General features: G+C 26.7%; 2 protein-coding genes across 14 annotated transcripts; one reads left to right on the forward strand and one right to left on the reverse strand.

The window, feature by feature from the left end:
* Positions 1-240: 240 nt before the first annotated feature.
* On the forward strand, positions 241-7,949 carry LOC124953631. 3 transcript variants are annotated; one of them, XM_047505271.1, is made up of 10 exons: positions 241-1,094; positions 1,239-1,367; positions 1,463-1,602; positions 1,693-1,803; positions 1,897-1,957; positions 2,042-2,331; positions 2,415-2,546; positions 2,652-2,873; positions 3,010-4,130; positions 4,173-7,949. In XM_047505271.1, the coding sequence occupies exons 1-9, from the start codon at positions 973-975 to the stop codon at positions 4,104-4,106; spliced, it is 2,304 nt and encodes a 767-aa protein (XP_047361227.1). In that variant the 5' UTR covers positions 241-972; the 3' UTR covers positions 4,107-4,130; positions 4,173-7,949. The 3 variants fall into 3 exon arrangements, with proteins under 3 accessions (XP_047361227.1, XP_047361226.1, XP_047361228.1); XM_047505270.1 differs by having other exon boundaries at positions 3,010-4,100; positions 4,257-7,949; XM_047505272.1 differs by having other exon boundaries at positions 3,010-3,947; positions 4,024-4,174.
* On the reverse strand, positions 6,474-19,716 carry LOC124953630 (bone morphogenetic protein 1). Of its 11 annotated transcripts, XM_047505266.1 has the most exons (18): positions 19,130-19,716; positions 17,530-17,613; positions 17,099-17,159; positions 16,870-16,971; positions 16,330-16,422; positions 15,909-16,086; positions 15,800-15,826; positions 15,493-15,704; positions 15,191-15,398; positions 14,909-15,117; positions 14,591-14,822; positions 14,311-14,496; positions 13,974-14,219; positions 13,659-13,879; positions 13,416-13,598; positions 13,206-13,335; positions 12,940-13,124; positions 6,474-10,851 (listed from the first exon to the last, which is right to left on the reverse strand). In XM_047505266.1, exons 4-18 carry the CDS (start codon positions 16,961-16,963, stop codon positions 10,541-10,543), a joined length of 2,715 nt encoding a protein of 904 aa, XP_047361222.1. In that variant the 5' UTR covers positions 16,964-16,971; positions 17,099-17,159; positions 17,530-17,613; positions 19,130-19,716; the 3' UTR covers positions 6,474-10,540. The 11 variants fall into 11 exon arrangements, 9 of the variants coding, with proteins under 9 accessions (XP_047361222.1, XP_047361220.1, XP_047361218.1 ...); XM_047505264.1 differs by lacking the exon at positions 17,530-17,613; XM_047505262.1 differs by having other exon boundaries at positions 17,099-17,613.
* Between the last annotated feature and the right edge of the window lie 148 nt (positions 19,717-19,864).

Genomic DNA, 19,864 nt, shown 5'->3' on the forward strand with positions numbered 1-19,864 from the left:
TATATATATATATATACATAACATCAATGTCAAATTAAAGAAATGAATTCGGTATTAGACACAAATAGAGAAAGGTCAAGAAATATAGTTTAGTATTCTGTATTTCATCGACTAGAATTTCCCCTTCTCTCTCTCCCCCTTCTTCTTCCCTCTTTCTCTCTCTCTCTCTTTCTCTATCTATCTCTCTCTATCTCTCTTAATAGACAATATATAGCCGGCATTTTGCAAGAGTGGCATGACTTTCGTTTATCCGGTAATCGTATCTCCGTAAAGACACGAAACGGTCGTGGAAATCGTCTACGTTTCTTTTTCATTTACTTTCGTGTATATATATATATATGTACATACATATCATATATACATATGTTAAAAGCTCATATACATATATGTGCATGTGTATATATATATGTGTATCATTTTTAGAACGATAATTACTTATCGGCATACATTTGACTTATTTTTTCCGTTCAAATTTAACGAAGATCTAAAATTATAATGTGTATAATAACATAAATTATAGGAAGAATGCTTGAAATATTATTAATACTTAATAATGACCTAAACTAATATTATTTTACACAACTATTAATTTTTATTTGAAAAATGACAGTAATATGAAAAAATTTTTCATCCGCAAGTGAATAGTGCATTGAGAACGTGATGTATAGTGTGTGTCTACTAGAATATATAATTTAGGATCTAATTTGTGTTGTTTGCTTGGACTTCTTCGGATTTCGTTTGAAATAAATTTATCTGTGGTGTGAATTATAATTCGTTTCGTGTTTTTTTTTTGATTGATTTATTATTTAACGATAAATTGATCAAAGAATTGTTGAAAATGACTTGATATATCATTAATGAACAGTAATTATATAGAGTGTCTACGTGTATTCAGGTTATGTTAACAGTAAGGCTATAGTAATAGTCTTGCTGATGTAGGTTCAAAGCTATATTCAGGAGGAAGTTTATAACATGATAGAAACTTTAGTTGAAGAAAATGCCTGGTGTTACTGGGTTGTCTGTGTTGGAGCATTATTATCATTTCTTGGTCTTGTTGCCGCTTGTATCTGCAGTTGTCGACGCAATCAGACTAAGTAAGTCTATATGATCATATAGATGTCAATGACGCTAAAGACAATTTTTCTTGTATAAAGTAATTTATTGTATTCAATTCTGTATATATCACTGATTTATAGTGATTTTGATTAAATCATTAAAAAAATCATATATCTATATAGAAACGACTTTCCTGGATTATGTGGAATGGTAACAATTAATCATTCTGAAAATGATGATTTCAATACATTACCATCCGTGGAAGTTACTCAAGTTCTACCAGCACAAGATACGACAGATAATGGCAAAAGGTTTATGTCTTAATTTTATATGAATAAAAAAAAAATATTTATATATATATATATATATTATTATTATTATTATTATTATTTTATTATATTCATAGAACAAGCGGAGCTAATAGAAGCTTACCAGATATACCAAAAGATAAAAATAGAGGAGAAGTTGCTACAGAATCTGTATCTCAAGATATTTATGAAACTAGTGAAATAAATTCTGAATTGTATGCTACAGTTCAGGATACAGGTATATATAAAATTATACAAGATTTTTTTTAAGATAGATTTCCTATTTTTATAATAACATTTATTAAATTTTGTTTCGATACTCTGACAGAAGAGCAACAATCTGAAAGAGAAACACAATGCCTTTCTCAACAAGTTTCTTTAGTTCAAGATAACTCAACATATCAACTTACAAGATTTACACCATCTACATCTAAAAATGGTATATATAGATAAATAATACATACAATAATAATACCAATATGAATTAGTTTATCTTTTTAATTATTAATTTTAATACTTATATCTACTTTAGATGAACATCCATATGCTCAACTTCAAAGTATTCAGAAATCTGAAGCTGACCAATCACATAGGTAAAATAAACATATTAAATTTATTTTTTAATTACTTTGAATTAAATTATATAGTAGAATTTTAATCTACTGTAAATATTATAGGAATAGCAATACTCAAGTGACTAATGTTGATAAACCATCAACATCATCAAGTCATACAAATGGAAATCCAGTAGCACCTCCAAGAACTCGGAAATCATCATCTTATAATTCACTCCTAAGTGCTGAGAACTCTAACGATATACAAGCTGCAAATGCTATTTCTGGAGGTGTACAAGCTAATCAAGATCTACCATATATGACACCACCTCTTGCTATGTTACTTCTTCATCCACCACAACCATCGCAACATAGTACATCACAACATTTTAGTGGTGATTCTCAGGATTCTAGTAAGTTTATTAAATACTAAGCTCTAATAAGAGATCTATAGTACATAGTAATTTTAAATTATTTTCTAATTTTATTTACATAGAAGGATATACAAGTATAAGTGTACGAGAACCCTTAGCTAATATATTAGCACAAACAAAAGCAGCTTATCAGCAAAATCAACCAACACGTTTACCTGTTGATCCTCATTATGCAACTGTATCAGATGATTCAGGTATTCTTAAAATATATTTATCATTTGACTCTCTTTATTAATTAAAAACTAAAGAATGTAATTATTATTTTATTTATTTATTATATTATTATAATATTGCAACAGATGAAATGTATGCAGCTATTGATGAACAAGAAAAAATTTACACTAGTGGCAGTGAAACATATGCTCAAATTCAACCTACAATATTAGAAGCAAATAGAATTATACATAGTGATCAAAATTCATTTAATCAACAATTATTGCGTTCTGAAGAGACACATACTGCTCCACAACCACCAAGTGTTGATAGTTTACGTCATGTTGCTCATGCTCATTCAAGACAAGGTGGGTAATTTTGTATCACAATTTCCCTATGGATGATTCTTTATGAACTTTATGATTCTTTATGAACTTTTGTAATTCAACTAAACTAAGAGAGATATTACATATATATATATATATTTTTTTTTTCTCTCTTTAGCATCATCATCAAGTGCCAATAGTTCTATCATAAACCCAGGTTCTCCAAAACCAGAAAAACGTCAAGCAAATTCACCATTACCTCCCCCACCAGAAGCAGTTTCAGATGCATATGCGGCTGTCGATAAAAGAGCGAAAAATGATGAACGCATAAGACCTAATTTATCAACTGGAAAATCTCTAGAAGATATGTATGCTAAAGTCATGAAAAAGAAAAGAGATGCTGAAGAGCAAAGTGACGGTCCTACGAGTTCTAACATTTTACATCCAGAAGTAACACCTTCAAATAGAAAACTTAGTCTCATAGAAATTAGTAGAGCATCATGGTCTAGTCATGATTCAGTAGAAATACAAAAAGAAGAACATGATACTATTCATTACACCATACCAGCAAATACTGTTATTAATATTCACACTGAAATGGAAAATAATTGTTTAAAATTATCTAGAATGTCTGATGGAGATACAAATTTATTAAATCAAGATATTAATCATGGTTATGAATCTGTGAATTCCAAAAGAAATTTAGCTGCCCGAAGTTTTCCTGTTTGTGATTCTAATTACGAAATACCACATCTTCAATCTTTAAGAAATAATGATTATCAAAGTACATCAGCATCAGTACGTAATGGTCCTGATTTATTATTGACATATCCTACACCTTATAAACACAGACAAGTTAGTAACGCAAGTAGTGAAGATCCAGGATATGAAAAAGTTAGGTTACGAAGACGAATTGATCTAGATCAAGATACAGATTCCGAGCCAAATTATGAGAGCATGCCTCATGATTCGGGAGAACCGAATTATGCTTCAGTATGCCGTCCTGGTGATAGTGATACAGATCCAAATTATGAATCTGTAAGTCATGGAGATCCAAATTACGAAAGTGTAAGATACATGAGTGTTGCTGCATCTGAAGAACCACCATATGAACAGGTAAATAATTATAAACCTGAAACAAATATTGATGGATATGAAAAAATTAAAGATAATAATAGTATATTTAACTCAGACTATGAAAAGATAAATCCAAGTAATGCCTTGGAACAATGCAGTAATGGAGATACAGACGATGAACAGTATGTTCAGGTATAGTGTACCTTTTATATATAGATATATATATATATATATATATATATATATATATATATATATATGTATATATATATATATATATATATATATATATATACATATAAATAACTATGTGTAGTAGCTGATATTGATGAGGTTTGTTTAATGCAGCATGAAGCTTTCGCAGGTGAAGTTACTGAGTAAACTTTTTATTTTTATGAAATACATTTTATCATCTTGGCTTCAAAGCTATAAACAGACAATTTAGTACTATTTGTATTTAGTATGAAACCATTTTGTGCTGATGTTTAAATGTGTTAAGAAAATGTTACAAAATAAGGAGGGTAAGACTGATAGAGACAAACAGTGAGAGTAATGTACAAGTAAAATCTGACTTAATATTATGTTTAATTATTTTAATTGGTAGCATGTTTCAACGGTAAGATAAAAGACTATAAAGTTACCAATAATAAAATGCCATTTATGTGGTTGCATAAAGAATTGACTAGCGCATATGAAGTGTGCTATGGATTACATATAGTTGGAAATTTATGGATTAAAATTAGCAGATGTCACGTAAACATTATTAAATAACAAAATTATTATTTCTTCTGTGAATGGTGCATGCTGTGCCTTGTTGTATTGACTACTTTCTATACAGAATATATTTATTTTTATTTACATGTCACAAACAACCAGGTCACAAAAATGTATCCTATTCTTTAGTCTAATGAAATAGTACTCTCATAGCTTCACATAATAATTTACTGCCACGTATTGTAAATATTAATTTTATTTCTATTTACTAAGTTAATATTAAATTATAAACAATTATTTATTTATTATATATTAATTTTTATAAAACAAATTCATTTTTTTTGTTTTTAATATATGCACAATATATACATTAATATTTTGACGAGTCCTATAACATGTAGATTTAAATAAACAAATATAAGAAAAAAGACTTCATTGCCAGAGAATTTTAGAGTCAAAAGATATTAATTTATTATACATTTATAATTTTGTAATTTGATTAAAATGTATGTATGGTCTTATATTATAGAATGTAAATATAGGTAAAATACATACATTGTTTATTTATTATAAGTATTGATTTTAAATACTTGTAAACTAGAAAATTCAGTTGTCTTTGTGTTATATAATCATATATTATTTTTATTATATGTAGTAATAATTTCACATTATAATTTGTTTTATACAGTTCCATTTAATAATGTAGTTCTCTTTCATAATAAGAATGTAATTTGAATGTTTTTTCTGTAAAGATAAATTTATGTGCAATACTATAATTTGAGTATTATATAATACTATAATATATATCATATATATTATATATTATATATTATATATTATATATTATATATTATATAGTATGAATTAAATATTATGAATAATTCTTATAAAGCTTTGGGTACTATCAACATTACTGAATGCAATAGTTTTAAGTTTTACACAGAGACTAGTTTCGTAATAACAATAGAAACAATATATATCTATCTTTATACTACATATAGTATAATACATATTATATAATACACATACAGATATACAAAGTAAGCAAGATCAATTTTCAACACTTTATAAGATTAATGTATAAGACAAACTGATTTTTTATTTACTTGCTTAAACGTTTGTAAAACAACTAGAAGATTATTTAGAATTACAAACAGAAATGTATAATTATTTTGTAAATTGGAAAATGTAGTATACCAATAATATCAATTTAATTATTTGGTGCTATTTTTTGTTATAGTGTTCAATGCGCTTATAATTTTAATGCATAAATAGCTTTATCAATATTTGAAAGGATATTTTCAAAATATATATCTTGACAACTATTTCCTAACATATCTTATAATCTCATATTTAATAGCAAATACAATAGTATATTTTATTTAAATAATATAAAATAAATATGAATGTAGATAATGCATTGTACATACTAGAGCTGCTTTTTTATAATATTACATTAGATATATAACTATTATATGTGTACATAAACATAATATTTTAATATAACACATTTTTATATTAGATATCCAATTAGACCAATAGATATCTCAGATTCACTGTAATTCTTAAACTCTATTTGATAAATTAATATAATGCTTTAGAAAAAAAATATAACCAAAAGCAAAAGTAAACTTACTTTTGGAGCAACATATAATGTTAACATTTTAATCAGAAAGTATAATATTCCTTTTGTATTTTTGCCAAATTTTGGAATTTTGTATAATAAAAAAAAATTTTTGAATACAACAAATTCTTTCCTTTCTAGTTTTCCAAGTCCTACTTTATCATGATAAATTTTTTAATCTAATATTAAACGCGGCTATGTGGGATGTAAAAAAAAATATAAAATTGTTTTATTAAACAAATGTATTTTCATTGTTGAGGACTCATACCGTAGACACAACATTGACAATTTGTGTGTTATTATTTCTAGATTGGTTAACAATTTAAATGCTAACTTTACTACTTATACACATTTGTTACATATATTACGGTACAATTATTAATAGTCGTTTCTTCAAAAGTGATATTATTCTTATCAAGTAACATTCCATTATAGTTTATAAGTTTTCATATAATATTGCATTAAATTAATTACTTATCTTATATAATATTAATAGAGGATGGTATTATGCATTTACTTGCCTTTGATACTTATTTTTATAAAAACTGTATTTATGTGGAGTAAAAAATACTCCTTAAATAGTTTTTTAACGTGTCCGATTTGGTACACGAAGTAACATGTGTTAATATACTTAATAAAAAAATTATGTTATATATATATAAAAAAAAATATTAGACTTATCATCTATATATCTTCCCAGTAAGGATAATTGTATGTGGTGTTTGTATTGAATAAACAAAGTGATTATAAAAGTAGTAGAATAGTAGTATTTTATACCGAGAAATAATAAAAAAAAAAAAAAAAAAAAAAAAAAAAAAAAAAAAAAATTATAGTCTTATCATGAAATCGATTTACAAAACGCAAGAGTGAATTTTACTCTATAAATATGCTAAACCAGCTAGCATAATTAACAAAAGAATATTTAAAATTATTGCTAATTTATAAATTACTATGCATCATGAGTTTTATAATTTTTATAGTAAACAATATTACATTATCGAAGAGTTATATGTTTAAAATAGAGTTATTATTAATTGTAGAAATTATAACGTGTTTAAAAAATCTTTCAAAAAAAAATATTTTCCTAAAAAACAAATATACTTTTTTAAAGATATAACAATAAGAAATATTAAGATATAACTTTTGTAAACCATCAATCTTATCATGTTTATGAATAAGCTGTTATAGTTATAATGTAACTATAACTACAAAAAGAATATATTCATAAATGCAAAATGTTTGCATTACATTTTTTCATAAAATATGATTACACATTTTATTTAACTTAAACTTCTCAAATTGTAGTGAACGTATTTTTCAGTATATATGCTTATTCTGTTAATTCCTATTTTAAATATCAATATTTGGATTATATTTATTGGCTAATATTGGTCCTTGCTTCTATAGCAATTTTATATTGATTTTTACAGCAGTTAATCTTTCATAGCATATATTCATGATGTTTTAATTATAATTATATTTTATTTAATTTAATGAGTATAATAAAGACCAAAATTGGCCAAAAAATACTATTCCAATAGCTAACACACTTCTTTGGTCTTTTAAAATGCATTCTATATATTATGAATCATTATGTTTAATATAGATGTAAGTTATATCAATTTTTCCAAATAATTAATTTTTCAATGGATTCAACTTATAATAAATAAAAGTAGATAAACACAATAACTCTTATTTATTGTAGAAATTAATTAAATAAAATGTAGTAAAAAAAATAAATATTACATTTTTTTTTAAATACTTTGGACAATAAATATAAATATTTCAATTAAATAAATATTACAGATTAAATGAAATAGTTTTATAATAAAACAACATGTTAAAACGATTATTTTCAAATAACAATAAAATAAAATGCAATGTATTGATAATAATTGAGAATACACAAGTTTACTAAATCCACTGAAACAATTTTTTTTTTTTACAAATATGATATTTTTTATATATATGGTCCTATTATACTCAGTGCAGGTGTATATAATTTTGCTCTTGTTACAAAACATATATTGATTTTCTTACCAAAATGTCTATACTTGCCTTTTGGATGTTCTATAATAATGTGCTCATTTGGAATTCTGATTTAAAATTTGTTTCAAATCTGTTTTAAATAGATAACCAGAATTTTTGATATTCTGAGAAAAATTTCTCATATATGTTAATACATGCTTAGATTGTACCATACTTGGATAATACCATATGTATTGTACCTAAGCTAATCTAAGTATTTCTAATCAATATGCCTTGCTTATATAGCAAATTTCATACTTACAAATATAGCATTAGACATACACTATTATATAGTAATTCTTTGATATTACTAATATATCTATACTATACACCTATTTGTATTATATATAATTTTAAAGTAGTAGTATATTATCCAAATTGCTTTTTAATATGTCATTTTCAATTACATAAATTATATGTATATACATTGTGTTGATTTATACAAAAACAATATTGCTAATAGATGCAAAATTATTATTTTTCTCTCACAATAAAAATGCTGATGGTTGCATTTAATATTTATAATATAGTTCGAACAGAAGTTTGCATTTTTATAAAGTTTGCACATTAAATATTTCTCTAATAGAGATCAAAAGACTTTATAGATGATAGATCTGCGGATTATATTTAAATGAATTGTATATGATATTACCAAAATATCTCTAATTAGTAATTTCGTGCAGTCAATATATTTAAAAAGACTGTAGAAATTATAAACGTATACAATAACTCTTTAATAGCCGGAAGCGCAATACAGAACGCTTATAATTTTTCGGTAATGTTTAGTGTGTATTGAAATAAACATCATTTTTAAACTGCACTATGTACATGTACACATACATATATAATTACTTATTATGTATATCACATAACTTTTTCCGCATATTTAAAGAAATTGAACACGGCGGTTCAATATTACAAAGTCTCACAATTCTGTACTATTGTTTGTTTCAATGCTCTACAAAACATGAAAAAATGCTTTTAATAGATTTTGGAATGTAGTACACAATGTATATAAGATTTTATTTCAAGAAATCTGGAATATGTTAATTAACATTATCAAATATATATTATATATATATACTTGACCTTCCTTCTTTTGCATATATCCTTGTTTGCTAGTTTACATCCTCTTATAAGATGTACCTTGAAATTTATTTAAGATAGTTTAGAATATACTTTGTTTTAGCTCCCATGGCAGCATTTACTGTGAAATATATATTAAAATTCTCTTAGTAGTTTTCTTAAATATATAATTGAAAAGATTTGCAAATTGTTTGTAATATAAAATCTATAAATAAATATATACATACATATATATATATATATATATATATATATATATATATATTAATTTTTGAGAGTTAAATAATATAAGTAAATTGGCAGTTAAAAGTAGTTGTAAATTATAGTATAATGTGTGCTGAAGTAACAATAGAAAGTATTTTTAATTCATTGATTTTCAGTATTACATGTACTAATGCTTGTTATGAATATTTAGCAAAACTATTATAAAATTAATTATGTCTCGCATTATAATATTATTTATTAAACTCATTAACCAATTGATTTTAGTTTTTCCACATAATAAAAACAAGAAATTAAAAATCTTTATATTGCGTGATGTGTGGGTGTGTATGTATAATTTGATATTTTTTTCATATATTAACAATTGAAAAAGAAAATGTACCTTATTTAATCATGAATAATGATAGGAGACAGTTATTTATATATATTACCAGATACATGAAGACCATTTTCAATTGATTGTACAAAAAAGTTTACTTTGCAATATTATTATTCACATTAGTAAAAAGACATTGCCTACTTGTACTTGTACAAAATATATTACATGCAAATTATATATTTTATGAAATAGCAGCATTAGTATAACTAGTAATATTATGATAGCATAGTATAATGAATATAGCACACGTAAGTATTGCTGATAAAATTTATATTCTGAAACATAGTAAATTTATGTTTTGAATTAAAAATAATATATTCTGTACAAATAAGATGTAAAAGCGATCGTATTTGAATTGATCGATAGACTCATCTACATCAGTTTCTTGTCTCACTTGAATCTAAAAGGAACGTGTTGACATATGTAATAGTGAGTGCTGATGACACTGTGTAAGTTGCTCCCATCAGGCAACAACAGTAACAACAATAACAACTAGTTACACATTAGAAAGAGTCTGGGAAGCAACGTGGAGAAGTACAAGGAATTCCAGAATTGTAACCACGCTGCAAGTGGCCACGGTCACACACTATCTGGACTACTTGTTTCATCACCGCATACTTGTTCAGCGTCACTGTCACTAGGTGGGCTTGGTTGTTCAAGTTGATATTGATTAAATTCATGAATATGATCTTGATGATGTTGCAGAAGAGTATGATGGTGATAGCAGTGATGACGTTCTTCTACACGTTGATGTAGATCATCAATGTGAACTTCTTGAATAGGTCTTTTAAGTTTGTGACATAGCAGGCATACAAACAGAACAACTAAAATAGAAGCTGCAGCAGATACTGCTGGGATGAGATAGCTATCTGTTGGTACCATAGCAGCACCTGTAAATTTATGAATAAAGTCTGTTTGACTGTGTATTGTTATATATATAATCCAGTACTTTCTTAAAGCTCACATGAAATATCTATGTACATCTTATCAATATGTACAAACTTTGTTTTTTTTTTTATATCATTGAAGCACCTAAACACAATAAAATTGTTGATCACAATACATCTAACAAATAGAATTCATTACAATTTCTATAGTGCTAGAGTTTTTAGAAGGGTTTTGGTGTCAATATAGATGATCATAAATTTTTATTTGCAAACTTCATAGGTTATTGATGGAAACTACAAGAGAAAGAGGTCAACAATACAATTCAGGAAGTATTTTGCAAGACTCACAAAAAGAATATAAAAACACATGCATTTATATGATTAAGAGGGATATAATAAATAGCATCCTGCATGCTTTTTGATTTCAGTGTTACCACATATAATTTTAATATTTAAAGAAATTATGTATTGTAAAAATTGCCGATTTTATGTTGTTGTAGTGATCAAAAATTATTGTATTTTTCTTACAAGAAGTAAATTTTCTTTACAAGAAGTAAATGACACCATATAATATTTCCTGTAAAACAGGTTTGAAAAATTAATATGGGTAGTACGATTAGTAAAAAAAAAATTTGTTTAAGTTTAGTATCCTAATACATATTTCATATTTGTTGATATCAATGACCGATACTAACAGTCGTTAATGTTTTTAATGATATTAATGCTGTATAATGTTTACAAAACTTGTCTATCAAAAAATAATGACTCAGCAATTGCTGTAAGGAAAACCGTTTTTATTGGAAACACATCAATCACTTCAAGAATTTCATGTGGTATGATGTGCAATACTGTGAGAGAACTCACGTGATAAGGGAGATCATAACATGCCGGATCGTCGGAAGCTTCATGAGGGGCTCAGATGGCCACGAACACAAAGCACAGAGAGAGAAGAAGCATGGCAGAGACTCCAGCCAGTGCTGGTGACAATGGGGCTGATGCTGCACCTGCGACACCACACAAGCATTCATCCGCTCAATCCTACCACTCTCTCACCTGTACACACGTGTACAACTACTTACCCAGAAGTTAAAATTTAGTATGTATAGGCATCGCGTATCATCTTTTTTTATGAGTGACTTTTGTGTTATCGACGCTTTGGAATCGATTATTATGTATTCTATATTTTGTTAAGAATTAATTTTTTTATAATTTATTCAATAACTATATATGTACTGCATATATACATATAATTTATAAAACACTCGTCTCTCTTTTATTGAAACAAACATGATAATACATGCTTCGTGCAGTATCTACAAATTTTATGTGGTATATGTATATTTGCTTGGGATTTTATTAGGTATGTGATAGTAGTGAATAGTATAAAGATTTAGAAAGAGAGATTATAAGGGAAGCTATTAAATTTAAAAATAATAAAAAATAAAAAATAAATCAAGAACGATTGTATAATATTTAATATATAATATATTTTCCTGGAAACATTAATGTTTTTACTGTGTCCAGAAAAATGAATAAGATTATAAGATAAAATTACATTTATACCTTTAATAAATACATTCATTTCATTAATACTGAACGAGTCATGTATCTCGTCATATGATGTTAATAAAATATTTTAAAATTCCATAATACAAAAAGAAAATATATATATATATATATATATATATATATATATATATATATATATATATATATATATACACATTTCTATATATAGATATATATATATACATTTCTATATATAGATATATATATATATATATAGAAAAAGAGAGAGAGAGAGAAAGACACTTCCATGTACAAATGTAGTCATTAACAGACTTCACACCAAATTATTTGTGCGTCCTTTAATTACTTTTTTATAATACATTTGTGAACCATTTATACATGGTATTAAATATATAATAAGAATACATACAAATTTTAATGTGAAAATCAGTAATAACCACAATTGTACTACGCTACTATATATGAATAATTCACGTGAATATAGAAATCGTATAAGCAAAAGACAACATCAAAATACATTAAAAGAAGATTTTGAAAATATCTATTATTTTCAAAACTTACAGTTCTCTTCGTCCGATGAATCGTCCGGCCCACAATTTTTGATATTATTACATCTCAACGTTTCTGCAATACAATACTTATTTTTGCTGCAAAGAAATTGATTTGGACAATTACTATTTTTATTTATCTCTGTCCATATTGCTCTGAAACCATGTTGTCCAACCGCTTTATCTGCTGATATGAAACTGTAAATATTATGTACAATATTTATTTAGTATCATTCTAACATAAAATTATTTGAAAGAATATAAGAAATAAACATTTACCTAAGACGCATATTATTATCTTCTGATAAGAAGCTCCACTTGGAATCACCATTTTTAACACCACAAAGCTCAAGTGGCGTGGACGAACTAGAATACCACATACGTAGTACTGCTGCAGGACAACCTCGTGCTAAAGAAACATTAAAAAAAAAAGATATAATATATATGTATGTAAAAAGACAATATAATATATACATATTTATTACTTACCAGTTTGATCACCTTCTACAGAAAATTTATCAAAATTCAATAATATTTGTTGATTCGGTCGTACTCTTATAAACCAATTACATGTTTTACTGGCAAAATTTTTCGACGGCCCATCATATTTATTTGGAAAGTTAGGACTAGTTATTACTCCATAATTCAGACTGCTAATATTTGATCCACAATCTATAATATTATGATATTAAATGAAGTAGTAAATGAATATTATATTCTTTAATTTCTTACCTCCAAAAATTGGTTTTGCTACCTCAAAAGTATAACGCGCTTTAAATCCGCTATAAACAAGTTCGGAATCTGAATGTAAAATTACTTTTAAACCAAGAGCACCAAGAGTTGATTCTACTGGTCCTGGAGCAGTCATACCGCAATATCTGCCTATTAATTTTTCTGTATTATCGCGATACATAATATAAATTTCTAACCAGTCATCTTGACATAATTCAAACCTGTAAAAGGATAAAATTAAAAACGTAATCTATATTACAGTATTCCAATTCCAATCTTTTTATATAGATTGGAAAATTATTTTTTTTATCTCACCCATAGTGACCGGACGTTACATTCAGATTTTTGGTTCTAACTTTAAAATGATCAAAGATCAATGTCACTTGTTCATTTGGCGTTGAATAAAAGAAATAAGTACAATTTGTATCACTTGGATAATTACTAGGATATCGCGGGGAATTAAAATCTCCCCTTTTTCGAGAGGAACTTCTGTATTTAAATGTACAAGTACCATCTGGTTCTGCTGTTCCAGGTATTTTATATTCTGTCTCAAATGTATACCTATAATATATAAAAAAGAGTATAATATATAAAAACATATATTACAAACATATGTAATATATATTTCTCTTTGATATATTTTGATATTTACCGTGCTTTAAAACCTTTCCCTTGAAATTCTCCACTACTGAATACCATAACAAGTCTTGGGCCATCGCTAACTACATTTTCTGGATTACTTTTCATACCACATAATTCATAATCAAATTTATCATAAGAATCTGTTGCTTCTTGACCTTTCAAATATAGTTTTAAGTAACCATCGGTACATGCTGAACTATAAACAACAAGCAAGAAAATATAATTTTAATTATACATGATCGTATATAATTATAATTATAATGTAAATATATTTATATAATTATACTTACTCTCCTTTAGCCTCACTTTTTGGAATTTCAAATGATACAAATTCCAAACGAACACGTTCAAGATGTTGTGAATCTTGCATTCCATAAATAAAATAACGACATACAACTTTTGGCATATAAGGAAATGGGAAATTAGGACTAACCACAAATCCAGAAGATTTTTTTTTACTTAAAATCTTCTGATCACATTCCGATCCTCGTATATGTTCACCATTATAACTGATTATAAAGTCTAAACATAGAAGGTAATTACGAATTTTAAATCTAATCTTTGCTTGTATCTTTAAAATATATGTATATGTATATATAAATATTTACCTAATTTAACAAAACTTTCTGAAAATTCAAAAATTCCTTTGAAACCACGATTTTGTGTATTCGCTGTACGCTGAAGAGTAACAAATAATACAAATAGACTGGATTCTGATGAATATAACACCAAATTTCGTTGTTGCCCACAATATGTTCCAATAACAGCAGATGAATTGTCGAGCCCATCATATACTTTTACGTAATCCAAAGGGCAACTGTAATATAACATTGTTTCATTTCATTATTCCTATATGTTATAAAAAAATATTATGAAATCAAAATACATACTGCGGTCCACCAAAGAATAAGTCAAAATCTCGAAACTCCAAGCGTATTCTTTGACTTGTTTTTCCAATGAATTGATAACTACATGCAAGATCTTTTGGATAAGTTCCTGGATAAGTGGGAGATAATATGTTTCCAGTACGTTTAGCATCTGAATTTACTGTGAAAGAACATGGTGCACTTGGTACTGGTGTTCCAACTTCGAATTCAGCTATATAAATATAACATTAATTTATTTATAATCATATATTCAATAAAAAAGCCTTTCATTTATTTTTACATGTTTTCTTTTTTAAACAACTTACATGCATTGATAAAAGTATATTTCCCACTGAATAAGCTAGGTAACGTTATATTTTTGTCAGTATAAAAACTGAGAGCAATGCCTTGATAAAGAGAAACACGTTTTCGAGGAGGAATAGGGCCACAGAAACGACCTCCAAATGGTGTTTCTATTAACTTGGTAGTATTTTCTGAACGAATTTCCGAATATATATCCATGTATTCATGGCTACAACTGAAAAAAAGAAAAACAATATTAAAATTTTTTATAAAAAAATTGATGGATAGAACCTAATATTTTAATAAACATTCATCAAAAATGGAACTCACGCAGGTAATTCTCCAACAGCAGATCCACTATAGGCAGCAGAAATACATTTAGGACAGCGATTTAGAAAGCAATATGTTATAATCAATAATCATTTGTTATATTACTTACGCTGGTGGTGTGCCTCGAAGACCAAATGTAGTAAAAATAAGTTCCACGCGTTGACGTGGTCCTGCTAAAAACGTGTAAACGCACTGCCGAGATTCTCCTTCTAGATTTATCAGTGTAGGTGCATAGAAAGTTCCATTTTGGGGCCCATCAGGAGTGCTTATAAATTTTTGATCGCACTCTAAAAACAAATATAGTACAATGTAAACATATTGTAATTCATAAATCATAATTTTAATAAATGTGTTTATAAAAGCTCATCTGTAAAATATATTTGTGGCATACAAATGCAGTATAAATATTATTACATAAATGGATCCGTAGCATCTCTAAGAATAAAAATTCTCATTTTGACATATATTTATGATGTGATAATATTTAAATTATTATGATTTATTTTATTGAACCAAAATAAATAACGTACTTGGTGTTTTGGCAGTGGTGAGACGTCCCGGTGGTGGTGGCAGTGATGGAATGTGGTCTTGCTGTGGCAGTGGGGCCTCAATTACCTCACGGGCTGAATTCAGGAATGATGATGAATCAAAGAACCCCAACAATATCCACCGCCACCGGGAACACACCATACCATATTAATACAGAATTAAAAAAGATTATAATTCTTTTAAAAATCTTATTAGTAATTGAAAACTATCTAAACAAAATATATATTGAGTATTTGTAAAACAGAATTTTATCCTTAAATAAAATATCCTAAAATATTATTATTATCCAATTTTTTATGTTTAATTATGCATGTTAACATTATGTTATGCCTATATTTAATAATAATAATAATAATAATAATAATAATAATAATAATAATAATAATAATAATAATAATAATAATAATAATAATAATGATAATAATAATAATAATAATAATAATAATAATAATAATAATAATAATAATAATAATAATAATAATAATAATAATAATAATAATAATAATAATAATAATACTGACCTGTAGTATTGTGTGGGCAGAGTAACAGTAAGAGCAAGACAAAGGCAGGAGAAGCATAACTATTTCCAGAGATATGCCAAAGTACTGAAGCCATACTGCATCCTGTGATAATAATTACATTTCTTATAAGAAATATATAATATATAGACATGTATATAAAATTATACTCATATTTTTATATAAATATGATAAAATACAGTAGTCAATAAAGATTAATAACAATAATTACCATATCGTCAGTGTCTATTCCACACATAGGAAGAATAAGGAAAACTGATCCAAAAGATCATCTGTAAAGTATGATCAATATTTTATAGACACCCCTACGTAAATTAAAAATATTAAATGAAAAAGAAAAAAAATAATCAATTGCTTAGATCAGAGATGTCGAATTAAGTATTTATAGTCATTCTCATCCTTCATCGCACTTAACAACTTTACATAAAAACTCTCTTCTCTTCTATCACTCTTCTTTCCAAGTAAAATAATTAAAAATAATGACGCTTACATTCGATTCACAGTTAGTGAATCTTTTTTTTTTTATCATATGTAATTTTTTCTTTATTATAAAATATATAAACGAATCTATTTTAACATGAAAAAAACAGTTTTTCGACAACCCTGATTTAGACTTATGGATAAATACATATACATATTTACGAGGCTTGAAGTTTTTACGAAGTATTAGTTTTGTGCCACGTACGTACGTATGGATCAAGATGCCGCTGAATTTCAAACAAATCTCTGCAATATTTAGACGAATAAATAATAACACAAACATTCTTATATTTTCAAGAAATTTTAAATATTTATAAAAAGTAGTTAGTATATATTGGAACATTCGCAATAATACTCAATAAATTCAATAAACAATTTTAATAATATAACTAAATATGAATATTCGAAAAATTAAAAAAGAATTTAATATAACGATTAAAGGTTTTCAATGATTATTATTTTATGAAGACTAAAAAAATAAAAAGAAAAAAAAAATAAGGTCATGTTTTTGTATCGTCACTGACCTACATAAGAACGATCATTAAAAGTATCATATTTGAATTAAACTGATCCAGCGATCAGCATAACGAATTTGCCACGCCCTTGAACAAGGCACATTCTTTTTCATATCCTGGAGGGTGGAACGATCGAACGTCATTTTCCCTCTATTCTTTTTTTTTCCTCCCGATAAATATGACTACTTGAAAGAGTAATAAAACGTGAACGAGTTTTCAGTAAAAAAGACAAATAGAAAAAAAAGGTCGAAAACAAAAACAGAAAAAAATAGAGAAAAAATATAAATAAATCAAAACCGCACCCATATGCTTAACAAAGGGTGATAATAAGGTCAATAACAGTATCTCCAATTATTATTATTATTATTATTATAATTTTTTTTTCTTTTCAAAGAAATAATTAAACAACAAGAACTATCTAATTGACCCAATTTATTAGAGAAAAAAAACATATGTATGTGTATATGTGTGTGTGTATATATCTTAAAGTAATCCCACATATTTGGGACACTACTAATGTCCCATACATGTAGGTTGCAAAAGTATATGTGTATCATGGTCCCACCCGTTAGAGTTCGGGTCACCACCCCTCTGCGGCATATAAACCCGACCGTGCATATCGAATAAGATCCAAAGGATGAAAAGGATGCTCTTTTGAGAGAATTCTTTTAATAAAAGATACCATTACCGTATGTTAAAGTCAAGGATCCGTTTCTCCATTGGTAGCACGCATGCACACACGAGGCAAGCACGCACACGCACGCACACACGACGCACGCACCATTCTCTCTCTCTCTCTCTCTCTCTCTCTCTCTCTCTCTCTCTCTCTCTCTCTCTCTCTCTCTCTCTCTCTTTCTCTCAATATACTATACATAATATATCTGTGTACAACAAATTAAAACATTTAACTTCTTCAAAGCTCTTTTTATCTTGGAAAAAAAAAAATATATATACATGCAGTTACGCCAAAAACGAGGACATTCATGAACTTCTTTTTTCTTTTTTTTTAATCTTATTATTTATTATTCTACTTTAATGAACTAGTTAATTGACATTTTGGACAGATATATTTTTGATAAAATTCGATCACCGTTTTGGCGTAAAATGCATACAAATTTATTTTTAGAAAGTAAATAATAAATTTAATTTTTTTTATTAGCATTTGATTGGCCAAATTTTTATCTATTATATATAGGTTTTCTTCTTTTCTTTTCTTTTTTTTTTTTTTTTTTTTTTTTTCATTTTACCGTGCACTGTTTCTGTTTCTTTTCTTGTTCTTGGTTATTAACGGTGTAGAAAATTAGGGCGTCAAGGTAATGGAAGCAACGCGGAACCATCACTGGCAAATACACGCGAAGAAGCACCCGCAGAGGTGCAAGTATCGTCTAAGTCGGCTCTTTAATCGGCACGAAGAACGACGCGATGACAATCGCCTCACCGTTTAACCTAACACACCCTCTTTCGCTACCGACAGAGGTCGTCACAAGGGGGCTGCAGTGGTGTGAGTGGTGCGTCCTTATTGGCTAGACCTTTGAGTAGAAGGGGATGATTGCAATACCGAGTGGGAGGAATGTTTTTTCGCGGCAAAATTACTCGAACGTGACAAAGTTGCCTTTTCTTTTTCTTCCTCTTCTTCTTCTTCTTCTTTTGCTAATTATAAAGAATCGTGTGATGATGTTCATGGTTGAAAACATAATCGTTAAAGTTCTTTCAAAATCTTATAAAAATTGTTCAAGATATTCCCTGTAATAAATTTCTTATAATATTTTATCAAGTTAGATTTTATTTTGTATTCGTTATTCTTTTAAATTTTACCTTACAATCTAATCGAGTATTTTTACTATTAATATTATTATTATTATTATTATTATTATTATTATTATTATTATTATTATTATTATTATTATTATTATTATTATTATTATTATTATTATTATTATTATTATTATTATTATTATTATTATTATTATTATTATTATTAT

The sequence above is a fragment of the Vespa velutina genome, chromosome 13 (genome assembly GCF_912470025.1).
Source record: "Vespa velutina chromosome 13, iVesVel2.1, whole genome shotgun sequence".
Classification (NCBI taxonomy): domain Eukaryota; kingdom Metazoa; phylum Arthropoda; class Insecta; order Hymenoptera; family Vespidae; genus Vespa; species Vespa velutina.